This window comes from Sturnira hondurensis, unplaced genomic scaffold, assembly GCF_014824575.4.
Source record: "Sturnira hondurensis isolate 20B ecotype Veracruz unplaced genomic scaffold, ASM1482457v3 Scaffold0004257, whole genome shotgun sequence".
Taxonomy (NCBI): Eukaryota; Metazoa; Chordata; class Mammalia; order Chiroptera; family Phyllostomidae; genus Sturnira; species Sturnira hondurensis.
In genome coordinates, this window is record NW_028076888.1 from 5945533 (window position 1) to 5959335 (window position 13803).

The following is a 13803-nucleotide window of genomic DNA, read 5'->3' on the forward strand; positions in this document are numbered from 1 at the left end:
AGTTATATGGCATTGTATTGGTACGCAGCGTAAACATTGCACAAATGTAAATGTACGTTTTAGAATGTGAGCATTTAAAATGTGTCACATTTTAAAAATGGACAAAACAAAGGACATGTTGGGACCCATGGAGCAAATGTGGCTTGGGCGGCTCCGGGACCCCCGCTGCCAGCCAGGCCTGAGATCACTCAGTGTTTTCCCAGTGGGTGCAGGATCACCCCGGTATAAATATGTATTTCAACTTGTATAAATGTGGGTGTTCAAACAGCGTTAGCTTCACTTTATAAATAAAAGTGAGTGCAGGTAGCTGTGTTTGCGTTCAGGGCCATGCATGCCTGGCAAAGGGAAGCCAGCTTCTGACGCTGTTTGTCGGAATGGGTCCGCAGGCCTTGGCTGCACTCGGCGGTGCTGCTTGCCCCGTCCCTCCCTGCCATGCCCCCCTCTTCTGTGGTGAGATGGGCTGCTCTTCAGAGGGGGCCTCACGCTCCTAGAGGTTAGGTCCCTGCAGAGATGGGCAGGGTGTCTCCCAGAAAACGCAGTGTGGCCTCTCAGACCACGGGCCCCGTTTGTCCCTTCAGATCCGTCCCAGTAGTCGTGAGCCCCTTCCTCACTGTCTATTACCAGCTGGCCTTCCTCCCCGCTCCCGGGGAAATGCAGGCTTGGAACCTGAAGGAGTGTGTGGGGCTGGGGGAGGGTACGCCCGTGTGTCTGCAGTGAACGCAGGGACCTCGGTTTCTCTCCATTGCATTTGTCCCAGTCAGGTGTAATTTCCTGCAATCATCTCCACTTTTATCTACAGCACGATATGTAGCCACAGGCCTCTGCCCTTGTTCATTTGGGTGGTCGATAATCGTCTGTTTCTTTCCATTTTCTGCTCTTTAGCTCACCTATGCTTTTCCCTAGTTAGCTTCCAGAATGTTATGTGTTAAGAGAGGGAGCAAGTTTGTCTCTGACTTGGGCAGTTAACACAGATTTTTCTTTGGATTTAGAATGGAAATGCTACCACATTGGGTGCCGGGACCTTCGTGGGGCTGGTGGGGGGGACCGTCATTGAGAGACATCGTCACCTTTGGCCCTAATGGCGGAGGACAGGATGAATAGTTGGTGTGTTTGAATTGGTTGCAGTTTGGACTTAGGTAATTTAAACACATTTTAATGGAGACAAGTTCTTGATCCCTACAGGGCAGAACAGGAATTCTCAGACGAAGGTAGTCTGATGCTTGTCAGAACTGTGATGAAAATTTAATAGCGTGTTTGCTCAGATAGGCAGCAAATCCAAACAAACTTGAGCACCCTCGCAGCATACCAGAGACCGAAATGCCTGTCGTTTGGGTCATCACGATTTATTTTCTTCTCTTCAACTATTCGTTTTCTTCCTTCTGACACCCTTGGTGCCGATTCTGTGGAGAAATTTTGTAAACCAGCCTCGAAGCTCTAGCCCACCCAGACGGGAGCTCGAGGGACAGAGGGGCGCTCACTGGCCACGTGCTGCCCCAGCCCCGGCCCCAGGTGTGCCCTCTGCCGGGAGGCAGGGTGGAATCGGCTCTGGTGGGAGCTGGAAGAACCCTGGAAGATCACCTTTTTTAGAAATGACAAGAATCTCCTGACAAGAATCTTCCCCGGAGCAAAAAGAAACATAAGCACCAGCAGAGGCTGGGAAAGTGGGCTGACATGGGAGTGACCCGGCCCCAGAGACAGGGTCAGGCACCCACAAAGCCCTGTGAGTCCCCCGCTTAGAGTGGGAGGTTCCTGGGGACGGGCTGCAATGAGGGAAGATAATAGGCAGCACTGATGTGTTCGGGGCATCTCGGGTAAGATGTTGGACAGAGTAAAACTCTGAAAAATAGGCCACGTGTGAAATGACTCATGGGTGTGCGTGCACACACACATCCCCACTGGCTCAGCCTGCTTGTCTGTTGGAGGGAGCCTGGCTGCCTGGGGAAGCACAGTGAGGAAGGGACTCCCAGCCGTTGTGAAGCCAGGCCCCCAGCTCCTGGGATGAGCAGCGTCCAGCAGAGCTGGGCCCCTGAATGAAAGACTAGATCCTGCTCCCGGACCTGGGAGGGGCGTGGCGTTTTCGGCCGGAGGATCCAATGAGGGCCTGAGCCAGATGGGCTTGTTGCGGGAGGGGAGGGCTTGCCACTGGTGGGCTGGTTCTTTAGTTTTTAGCGACATCTAGTGGCTGTTCTCTTGTCTTCCACACCGTCACAGGGAAAGAGCAATGGCCACAGGACAGAATTAGGAGATTCGGCTCCTGGAAGACCTAACTCCTGGTTTGGAGGCTTCACGGGGCATTTCAGATGCCCTTCGGAGAACACAAGACCCCACAGTGCACACACCGCCGGGGAGCAAGGGTCCTTCGGGAAAGCTCTGTCTGGTTCTGGAGGCCAGTCGGGCCCTTTGGTCCCGTTCAGCATGATGACATTTGGCCCTGAGTTGTTGTGGGTGTAGGAGGGATGAGGACGCTTTGACACAGCAGGCAGTATAGTCTCCATACTGCATTCAGCCCGCAGGGCCGTTTCCCTCCAGCCCCGGGCACAGGCCAGGACGGGGAAGTGGAGCACACAGGCTTCCCATCAGGCTGGGAAGAGACAACAACTGCTCCAACTCGGTGCTTTTAGGAAATTGGGACGAGTCAGGGCTGTGTGACTGAGAGGGCCGAGGGGGTGGTGCCCGCGCTGCTACAGCCAGGCTGCTGGAGAGGCTTCCTGGGAAGGCGCCTTCAAGGGAGACGAAGGATCCAGTTCCAGATGCAGGGGTCACTCAGTGCAAAGGCTGCTGGGAAAAGAGCTTCTCGGCAGGTTCTAGAAACAGATGGGAGCNACAACAACTGCTCCAACTCGGTGCTTTTAGGAAATTGGGACGAGTCAGGGCTGTGTGACTGAGAGGGCCGAGGGGTTGGTGCCCGCGCTGCTGCAGCCAGGCTGCTGGAGAGGCTTCCTGGGAAGGCGCCTTCAAGGGAGACGAAGGATCCAGTTCCAGATGCAGGGGTCACTCAGTGCAAAGGCTGCTGGGAAAAGAGCTTCTCGGCAGGTTCTAGAAACAGATGGGAGCCAGGAAGGCAGAGTGGCAAGGGGACGAGTGAGGAGAGGGAGGCAGGGCCGACCGTGAGGGCCTCGTGGGGTCCTGGTGAGACTGTGTGATGCATTTGGGGGTAGGTGGAGTGGGGAGTGGGGCCCTGTGTCCTGGGGTTTTTTTAGAGATCCTTCTGGTGGTGGTGGGGGGGGCAGCGAGAAGGGGCCAGTGTGAGAAGTGGAGCCCCAGCACCGAGCTTTCCCACGCAGTTGTGCTAGGGGGGTCAGGGTTGTCCCCTGCATTCCACGCACCGGGCCCTGGGGTGGCAGGGCTGCCTCTCATTCAGGAGCAGCCTTGCAGTGCCTTCCCGCCCTTGCCCAGGCACCAGTTGTTAGTTAGACCCTTTTCTGCTCCTGGAGGAGGGGACAGGGGTAGACAGTAGGCTAGGGAGCCTGGGGCTCTGGTGGCAGAAGGGAAGGCCCTGAAAGAGGACCACGTCACATCAGGCATAGAGTCACTGCTTAAGCCCCATCGTGCTGGCTTTTCGCCTACTGTGTGGGCTTTTAGGGCCAGGGCCTCTGTTAGGCTATGGGGACTAAGCAGTTGACAGGGGACCAACAGGGAGGCTGCAGGTCAGGGCTCTGGCACATTTCTGAGGCTGCACCGAGAGCCACCCTCCCCAGGACAGCCACCCTGCCTGGGAGAGCTTGCTGGTCCAGGGCTTGCTGGACCCTGAGGGATGGACGGTGTGAGGAGTGTTCTTGGCCCACCAGCCCAGTTCCCTCGGTCCTCGGAGCGGAGCTCCTTGGCACCAGGCCGCTGAGGCTCCACCCCCACCAGCTGCTGCGTTATTTCTGACTCATCCAGGAGTTACAAATATGTAATCTAAATCCCTCCACGCCTGGCTTCCTTTCCGCCGGCTCCTCCTGGAGGGGAAACCCTGGGACTTCTCTCTGGGGACCTTGCTGCAGGTGGGGTCCCCAATGCACCTGGACGCAGCTGCCACCACAGGAGCCACCCTCAGACAGACGGGGTGGGCTTGGGGGGTAGCGCCAGGGACCATGGACAGGCACTTCGGCCCCACTGCCCTGGGCCCTCCGGTCCCCATCCAGGGACTCCTTGGAGCCCAGCCCAGGAGCCAGCGGCCTCTTGAACTCGTCAGGGGCTTTGGCTGAGGGCGCTGCCTTGGGGTTTGGGGGCTGGGTGCTGATCTCACAGTCTCTCCAGCGAAGGCCCTGGCCAGCTGCCTCTGACCACACCACTTTTGCTCCTTGGGGGAGTCGCTTGCTTTGAAAATCTGGGACACTTGGGGGTCGTGTAGCACATCTCTTGTGGCTCATAGCAGGAGCCTTGCTGCGGGGGTGGCCCGAAGGTAGAGCTGGCCAGCAGGCTCGGCCGGCTCAGGCTCCCTGGGCCTGGCAGCTCTTCACACAGAGGGGGCGCCAGCGCCCACTGTCTGTCCGGGGATGAGTCCTGTTGGGGTGACTGGGAGTGGGGGGGAACAGGCACCTCACCCCCAGCTCTGGGCTCTCAGAAGCGAGATCCTGCAGCATGGTGGGCTCCCGGGCAGTCCCCCCAGCTCCGTGTCTCCACCTGGCCTGTCTTGCCCTGACACCCACCCGTGTCTCTCCTTGCTCCGCAGGATCCCAGAGCTGGCCAGGGGATGAACCGCGAGGGGGCTCCCGGGAAGAGTCCGGAGGAGATGTACATTCAGCAGAAGGTCCGGGTGCTGCTCATGCTGAGGAAGATGGGGTCAAACGTGAGTGCCTGTGGGGTGTCGAGCCACAGCCCCCAGGGAGGATGGCAGTACAGGCAGAGGAGAGGCTGTAGCCGCTGCCCATGGCAGCTGTGGTCGGGGAAGGGGGATGCTGAGCCTGTGCTTTGGCTCTGTGGCTGCTTCATGGGGCACAGAGTCCGGTATGTGAGTCCCAGGGGAACTGGTGGGGCAGTCTTCCTCCCTCCGGGCCAGGGGGGTGAGAGTTCTGACGCCCAACCTTCCCTCGATCTGCTCTCCCAGCCCAGGCTCTTCTCCAGGACGGGTCCGAGGGGCACTGGGCAGGACAGGCACCGGGAGGGCAGTGGATGTGGAGGGGCATTCCCCCAAGCTGGGCCTGCGTCTGCCTGCAAGCCCTGTGCTGCTCACGAGTCCAACCTCGGGTCTGCTCTGAATGGCAAGGCCCGGTGGGCCGTTTCCGGGGTGGAAGGGGTGCTCGCTCCGTGACCAAGGGGTCAAATCTCCAGGGAGCAGAGGAGGAGGCGCCTCCTGGGGATCGAGCAGGCCTTGGCAGGTGTCTTCAGAGGTGGTGGTCCGCCCCTCACCTGCAGCTCTCTCGCCCTCACAGCTGACGGCCAGCGAGGAGGAGTTCCTGCGCACCTACGCGGGGGTCGTCAACAGCCAGCTGAGCCAGCTGCCCCAGCACTCCATCGACCAGGGTGAGTCCCCGGCCGGCGGCCGGCCACGCCCTCTCGGGAGCTCGGCTGCAGCCCTTCTAGATGGGGGTCCGTGAGAAACAAGGAGGGGCCACAGCCCTCTCCTGCCCTCGGGGCTGAGCCCTAGGCAGGGGCTACATCAAGCCAAGGGGCCCTGGGAGCTTCTTGCCTGGTCTCAGCCTGGTGGGATCCCTCTCTAGACCTGGGGAAGGCAAGAAATGGAGGGGTCTGCGGGTCCCTTCACTACAGAGGCTCTGATTGTTGCATTCCTCAGCCTTTGGCCTGCCCCCTGCCCCCCCCCCCTCCGGCACCTTGTCTAGGGTTAGTGAACCTGGCCTTGTGTGCTAGGCCTGGCCTGGGGACAGGCTACACAGTGGCCNGGGCTGAGCCCTAGGCGGGGGCTACATCAAGCCAAGGGGCCCTGGGAGCTTCCTGCCTGGTCTCAGCCTGGTGGGATCCCTCTCTAGACCTGGGGAAGGCAAGAAATGGAGGGGTCTGCGGGTCCCTTCACTACAGAGGCTCTGATTGTTGCATTCCTCAGCCTTTGGCCTGCCCCCTGCACCACCCCCCTCCGGCACCTTGTCCAGGGTTAGTGAACCTGGCCTTGTGTGCTAGGCCTGGCCTGGGGACAGGCTACACAGTGGCCGGGTGCTCCTGGCTCTGCCCAGCAGGGAGGCCCTCTGTGTGCCCTTGGGAGTTACTACTTTTTTGGGTGTCCTCACCCAAGTGCAGCAGTGGTAGTGGGTGGCGTTTGCATGTATTATCTAGTGCATGTGCTAAGTGCTTGATACATTTCATTTAATTGTATGTAGATAGCTACTGTTTGTATCACTTGCAATAAGCTGGCGAGGAAATGGGTTCAGATGCAACAAGTTACTGACCTTGATCGTGCAGCCAGTTGCCAGGGGGCGCAGGGTGCAGACCTGCAGCCTGACTCTGGACCTGTGTTCTGGAGTGACCGAGGCTGCTGGGGGTCCTCCTTTCTGGAAGGCTTATCCTAATCCTTCAGCCCAGTTTCCTGACCAGCGCCTTCTAGTTACTTTCTTTTGTTCTTATTGCGCTTAGTTTGAACCGTCAGCCATGAAATAGTATAGGCACGTCTGCTGGGTGGGCGGGGGCTCCGCAGGCAGAGTGCTGGGGGTGCCCATCCTTGAGGCCAAGGGAAAGAGCAGGTCTGGCCCACAGGCTGCTTGTCTTGAAGTTGCCCTTGTTCTCCTGGATGTCACAGGGCTCTGCCCTGGCGCAGGGCCCAGTTCCCAAGCTCTGACTCTGGGTGTGACCAGGCCTGTGCACCTAACTCAGCAGAAACGTACAGGACGTCCCAGCGGCTCAACAGTCGCTCGCCATTGGGCCGCCTGTTCTGTGCCAGCTGCACTGTGGGCGGAGCTGGGAAGGAGACAGGGGGTGTGCAGTCAGCTCCTGTCCCTCCTGGCGTGTTTTCCGGGAGCACACTTCTCTCCTAGGCTGACCTGGATTTCTAGCCCAGGCTCATCTCCCCTGCGGCTGAACCATCTCTCCCTGAAACCCTCACAGTTCTGCATCCCTGGGCCCTTACCTGTCCTCCTACCCTGGTCTGGGGTCACTGAGTTAACCTGAATTTGAGCTGGGGGGGGGGGGCGGGGGCGTAGAGTAGGAATACCTCTAGTCAAATGCTCTTAATGGAAAAATCAAGGTAAGCTGTACAACCACCTGTCAGTATAGAAAACAGAACAGACACCCCTCCCCCCACACTCACGCATGTGTGTGTACAGAAAAAAAAGCTGAAGGAAAATACACAGGCTGTTCATAGAAAATTGTGTTAGAGGGTAAAACTATATAAGGGACTTCCACTTTCCCAGTCACATGTTTTTGTTAAACTGATTTTTTTACATCGCATATCCATTTCTTTTGTGGTAAGAGAAGTTTCAAAAAGTATTTTTGTGAGAACTCTTTCTCTTACTCAGCTATAGCAACAATTGGGAATAAAAATGAGCTCTTCCGAGTGGTCTAAGGAGGTCATAGCGACCTCACCTGGCCTGAAACTGCTGAGCAGTCGGGAGTGAGCCACAGCTGTATGGGTGGGACCGTCTGGGTCCCAGGGTCTGGGCCCTTCTGAGTTCGGGGTATCCCTGGGACAGCCAGGCCGGCCTCACACACGCCTCTCTCCAGGAAGCAGGCTTCTGGTGCTGACCCTGGAGCCTGGGGAGCCCCGTGGGGAGGCTGGTGGCAGGTGTGGTTCTCCAACTGCCGGGTGCCCTGCAGGCTGCCCCTCACCTGCACGGTCACCTCACGGGAAGGCATGTTCTGCAGAAAGCCCCACGAATTCCTGTGGACCCTGAGCTGGAGAGGGGCGGGCAGCTGAGCCTGGAAGAGCTTCACGCGCGTGCTGTTATTCTTTGTGGGTCCAAAGGTGCTACAGACAAACACACAAGAACAACCAAAGAGCAGCCAGTCTGGTCTCTCCCTTGGTACAGGTGCAAGCCCAAGGGCAGAACCTTACGTTTCTGTCCTTACCAAGTGACTGTCAGCTAAAAATCTAGTCTGGCTACTTCTGCGTTGGCAGAGCCGACCTCGGCTGATGCCACAGGGCATCCTGCTGTCAGAGGCGCCAGTGCTGCCCAGGTGGCAAGAGCTCTGGCTCACTGTTTCCAGTGCAGGACACCCCAGCACGAAAGACCCCCAAAGACCTAGGAGCAGAAGCCTGGTGTGAGTGCCTCCTGCCACCAGGTGGCGCTGTCTCTCAGCATATGCCCCACACTCCCTCCTGGGTGGCCGCAACCTATTGCTGTTCCAGCTCCCCTCGGCAGGGGGCCTGAGGCCACCCGACCCACAGTAGACCAGTACTTGCTTTGATCTTGGGGTCCTGCCCACAACCTCCAGACCCGCGTGCACTTCCTCTCTAGGGTATTCCTCACCCACCGCGATCTGATGCTGCACCCTGCACCCGTTCTCCCGGCCTCCTTCATTCCCATTCTGCCCTCGCTGAACTTATGAGAATCTGCTGGGTCCAGGCGGGTGCTGGAGACCCTGGCCCATGGGTCCTCCCCCGAGGGGCTGACTAAACCATTCCAGCAGAGGGCTCCAGCTGCACCCCAGTACTGAACTGAATGGTGGGCCTGCCTCCAGAATCCCTGCTTTTCTTTTTCATTCCTTGTCTTGCATGATGCGCACATCTCTCTCTCTCTCCCCTAAATTTCCACTTCCCTCTGCTCGTCCCCCCTGTGAACAGCCTCTTTCCTGTCATCACACTGGTCTCCCCCACCTTGGTCCTCTCCACGCTCAGCCTCACGCACTCTCTCTGGGAGCTCACCTGCGCGGCGACTTTAGCAGATAGTCGCTCGCAGCCCAGCCCCCGCTGCCAACCCCAGAGCTCCATGGACAGTGCTGTGACCTCACACTGATGTCCCCCCTCAGCAGCCCCAGGGTCACAACCTTCCTCGCCTGCATCCTCTGCCATGACGCACATGCCACCCCCGTACCCTGTGTCCTCCTCTCATCCCCATGTATCTAGTTAGTACCGAGCCCTTTGATCCTACCGCCTAATGCTCCTGAGATCTGCTTCGTCCTCCATTGCGGTGGGAACCCCCACTGTGGTCTGGGCCCGGGCTGGTTCTTGTCTCAATTGCTGCAACAGCTGCTCACCAGCTCCTTGACTTCTTACTGCCCCCACAGGGCACTTTCCACGCACGGCCAGGGGGACTTTAGAAGGCCACATCTGCCGGTCTCTTCCTGACTCAAACCCTTTCAGTGGCTCTCTTCTGCTTCAGGATAGAATAACCCCCTTAGCATGATGAGCAAGACCCCCTGCCCACCTGCAACACAGGGACCTCAAGCACCATGAACAGCCACAGTGAATGGCTTTTAGCTCCTGCCTCGGGCCACGCGTGTTCTCACCCTTCTGCCTCTGCATTGGACTCCCCTGCCTCTGCAGACCAGGCACTCCTGTAATTTCCATCACACGTGTTCCTGGGCTGTGCTGCTCCCACACTGTCTCCTGTTCTATATCCAGACCAGCTCTGAGCCCCTTGAGCTTGGGACTGTGGCTTCCCTCCTTGTATTTGTGGGGCCCAGAAAGGCAGAGCCTCGGAGCCAACCCTCTGAGCACTCTCCCCTGCCCCTGACGGTGGCCAGGCAGAGCTGACTTTGACCCGAAGGAAATCAGTGCTTCTCCAGGAAGGGCACCTTGCCGAGAAGGCCTGGCTGCAGCTTCTGAAGCCAGCAGGACAGAATGTTCATCTTTGCCTATCCCTGCCAGTGTTCCCCTCCCCGTCACACAAGTTGACCCTTTGTCCTGGTTGTAAAGTAAGGCACAGTCATTGGAGAAAACCAGGGAGAGAGAGAAGCCGCAGAGAAGCTTCAAGGACTGGATCCTGGCACGTAACTGTTACCTCTGTTACCTTTAGTTAAATTTCTTGTCCGTCTTTAAAAAACATGCAGCTAGCCCTGGCTGGTATAGCTCAGTGGATTGAGTGTGGGCCTGCGAACCAAAGGATCTCGGCCCTGATTCCCATCAGGGCACATGCCTGGGTTGCAGGCCAGATCCCAGAATGGGACACAGGAGAGGCAACCATACATTGGTATTTCTCTCCTTCTCTCCTTCCCTTCCCCTCTAAGGTTAAATAAATTTTAAAAAATCTTTTAAAAAATAAAATAAAAAACATGCATCTAGTTCCATCATAAAGTCAGGACCATATACTGTAAACATTTTACTATCCATTTTAACATTCATTTTTTTTTACTTATGATAATTTTACAATGTTCTTAAACAATTTTCAATAAAACGTTTTAGCAGTTGCAGGATGTACAGCCATATGGCTCTGCCGTGTATCTATGTTTTCTCCTCCAAGCCTTTATTGTTCCACATTTGTTTCTCATTTTCACATTAATCACGATAACAGCAAACATTCATTGAGGCCCTCCTCTGAGCCCAGTTTCTTGCCCAGCGTTTTCCCGGTGGATCCTCGAGCCAGGCCTGTGAGGCGGGCGCTGTCCCGGGCCACGTTCAGGATGAGATGACAGGCCAGAGAGGCAAAACAACGAGCCGAACGTTGAGTGACAGAGCCCGTCAGTGTGGGGCCCGGGCGGGCCGTGTGTCGCACACTCTGTGTGTAAATCTTCCTTTGCTTTAAGATAAACTCTAGGAGCAGCTCGCAGGCCATGTGCACTTTTTAAGCAAAGCAGCGTTTTACCTAACAGACAGGCGGGATTTGGGCAGTTAACATGGAATTTCAGGAGGGCACAGAATAAACTGGGAAGAGTCTACCAAGCTGTTGTTTGGGGTGCTTCGAAGGTGCTGTTTCTCTGAGAGGACCAGTGTCTTCCTGCCCTGGCACCGCACAGGGGACAGGGCACCCAGCCAGTGCCAGTCCCAGGTCCCCAGTGCACTTCGCAGAGGCCCCCCCACAGCCACTCACCTGCAGAACTGTCCTCGAGCGCTGCTTTGTAGAGGCCCTTGTCCAGGTGTTCCGAAGCTGTAAGAGACCCGTCTAGATGTGGCCTGTTTTTTTTTAAAAGATTTTATTTATTTATCTTAGAGGGGAAGGGAAGGAGAGAGAGAGAGAGAGAGAAATAAATATCAATGTATGGTTGCCTCTCATGCGTCCCCTGCCGGGAACCAGGAACTGGCCTGCAACCCAGGCATGTGCCCTGACTGGGAATCAAACCGCGATCATGTGGTTCACAGGCCTGTGCTCAATCCACTGAGCTACACCAGCCAGGGCAAGACATGGCCTGTTTTGCTAAGGAAGCTCTTGGCCCTTCTCTTCCCCTCTCCTTGGCCTGGGAGCTGTGTTACTGGTTCAGGCTCCACCCGCCTGTTCTGGCCTCTGCCTGACCACACTTTTCTGTAGGAGACTTTCCGGGGAAGGTCCCCTACAGCCTGGAGCCAGCTGGGCTCTCTCAGGGCTTTGCTGGCTTTGCCCCTCGGAAGCCAAGGCTGCTGGCTTAAAGCATGCTGCCAGAGAGCCTAAAACAGGCCCTTTGGTCTCAGGGCTACGCTGGGACCTTGGTAAAGTAGCTGTGGCCACGAGCAAAGCAGCAGGGAGCCAGCCCCTTCAGGGAGTGGCCCACCCGTGGCACTTCACGGCCGATGGCCCCGCTGGACCCTCTGCGGCTCTCCGCAGAGGTGCTGGCACCATCCTGCCCATTCTCCAGCCAGTGCGGTTCCTGGAATCCTCTGGGACACCCTTCCATACTCTCACTTCCTCCACGCAGTCTTCCCTGGCCTCTTTCAGGTGGTCACAGCCCCTCCTCTGGCTCGTGAGCCGCGTCCCCAGTCGTACATTACATCAGAACCCCTATGGGGCCAGGGTCTGCGCTGTGTCCAGCTTCAGACGCAGAGCGGGGCTTTGCTGGACCTGTGCGTGGGCCGAGGCTTCTCCCAGAGGCGCCCGAGGTGACAAACTGGACCGAAATGATGGTCAGGCCCCGGGAGAATCCCGCTGTATGGGACGGAAAGCCAATCTTCTTTAACTTTAATCAACACTTACATGAGAATTACCTGTAACCTAAAAACTTAAAAACTGAGCCAAAAAAGTCACATATACATTGAATCCAACTGAAAAATCAACCAGAAAGACTTGGTATGTGATAACTTGGATTACAGAAAGCCCACAAACCCCAGAAAGGGGAAGGAATGTGTGAAGCACAGGCCAGTTGCTCAACTCCATGTCTGGTTCCGGCCTGGGAAGGGCTGCTTCCGCCTTCCATGGTCGCTGGAAGGGGTCCATTGTTCAGGCCTGAGAACAGAGGCCTCCCAGCCCCTGCGCGACCCCCAGACACCCCGTGAGAGGCCGACCTCTGTCTCGGACAAGAGCACCCAGGGGCCCCTCTCCCGGGGATGGGACACTTCCGCTCACATTAGCCTGCAGGTCTGTGCCCCAGGCATGGTGCGAGGTGACGGCCCCACCCTGGAGCTGCTGGTGCGGCAGGGTGGACACAAGGACAGGTGTGTAGAGCACTTTGGGTGCACAGGTCGCAGGGGACTGAGATCCCGAGAGGAGGGAAACCCACCCAGGAACCGCAAGGAGATGTGCCGTTTGCCTGGGCTGGGAGGATGCCTCGGGGTGTGGGGGGGCTGTCCCAGGCCCAGGGAGCCCCTGGGGCTTGCCCAGCCTGCGCCAGTGTTGAGCGTCTTCATGTCCCCCTGGGGTGGCAGTTGCTGGGTAGGTGGCTGGAAAGGCAAATGGGCTCAGGATGCAGTTTTATTCTGAAGACTGCAAGGGGTCACCATGGGCCTGAAGGGGGACAGAGCCAGGTCAGTTGTCATTCACTTAGGGCAAGTGCTGGGGAGAGGTCCTGGGCCAGAGGGTGGGGCAGGGAGACAGCTGGAAGGTCACAGTGATGTCACATGCAAAAGGATCCGCATGCACTTCGGCGGCGATGGGTCACAGGACAGAGAACCTGCAGGTGGGCCGACAGGTGGGGATGGGGTTTGAGACGGGGGTCCCAGTGGAGGAGGCAGGAAGGGGAGCCAGGGGTGGAGCATGTGGGTATCCACGAGGGGGTGGGAGCAGAGTCAGAGTTTGGGTGTGAGGGAGAGGAGATGGGACTGGGTGTGGGTGTCGGTGAGGCATGGAGTGGGGGTGGTGACCCAGTGGAGGACGCAGGGGGAGCACAGTGCTGAGGACAGTGGGAGGACACCAGGGTCACCGTCAGGGCTTCCTGACTTGTACTGAAGAGGTCCGTGGTGACTTTTCCCAAAACAGTTTCTGGGGAGCCCAGCAGGAAGCCGGGTTGCCAGGGGCCGGGCAGTGAGTGAGACCCAAGGAAGCAGAAGCAGGACAGGCGTCTCTTTCAGAAGGAAAGACAACAGCTCGGGGGTGGGGAGGGGCGATCAGGGGGCTGTTTGCAGCATCAGGTTCTCAGGGTGTGGGCCACAGACGACCACTCTGGAGTCACCAAGGGCACTTGTCACACCTGCAGACTCTGGGCCCCACCTCAGGCCTGCAGAGTCAGATGGACAGCCTGAGAATCTGCATTCGAAAGAACCTGCAGGTGGTTCTGATGTCTGCTAGAGTTTGGGGACATGCCAGGACTCTGAAGACCTGGTCACCCCTGACCCCTAGAGGCATCCACCCACGCCTCCCAGATCCTGTCCCCTTCGCACTTAGCCACACTGTCTGGTCCAGGAGAGCGGAGAGCGGACGTTGTGGGAAAGCAAAGAATTAGAGTGAGGAGAACGGCGTCTCACTCAAATAATGAGGCAGACCTCAGAGTAGGTGTGTGTGTTGGGCTCAGGGTACAGAGTGTAGGAGGGGGCGATACGGGTTTGGGGGAGCAGGTCTGGGACTAGAGCAGGTAGGTTTAGGAGAACAGGTCTGGACCAGAGAAGACCAGGTGTGGTAGTGCCTGAGTTGTGACCCCATGAGATGCCGTTTG

The 13803-nt window shown here is 57.6% G+C and overlaps 1 protein-coding gene across 6 annotated transcripts in view; it reads left to right on the forward strand.

Moving 5' to 3' along the window:
• Positions 1 to 13803, forward strand: part of CTNNBIP1 (catenin beta interacting protein 1) — a 44967-nt gene that overhangs the window by 20847 nt on the left and 10317 nt on the right. For 3 of the 6 annotated variants that reach the window (XM_037045292.1, XM_037045291.1, XM_037045286.1), the window contains exons 3-4: positions 4658 to 4774; positions 5358 to 5448. In XM_037045292.1, coding sequence (XP_036901187.1) covers positions 4679 to 4774; positions 5358 to 5448 — 187 coding nt within the window. In that variant the 5' untranslated portion in view covers positions 4658 to 4678. Of the gene's footprint in view, positions 1 to 3914; positions 3987 to 4027; positions 4049 to 4657; positions 4775 to 5357; positions 5449 to 6257; positions 6391 to 13803 lie in introns of those variants that run through there. The other 3 variants (XM_037045287.1, XM_037045288.1, XM_037045290.1) reach the window with 3 other exon arrangements.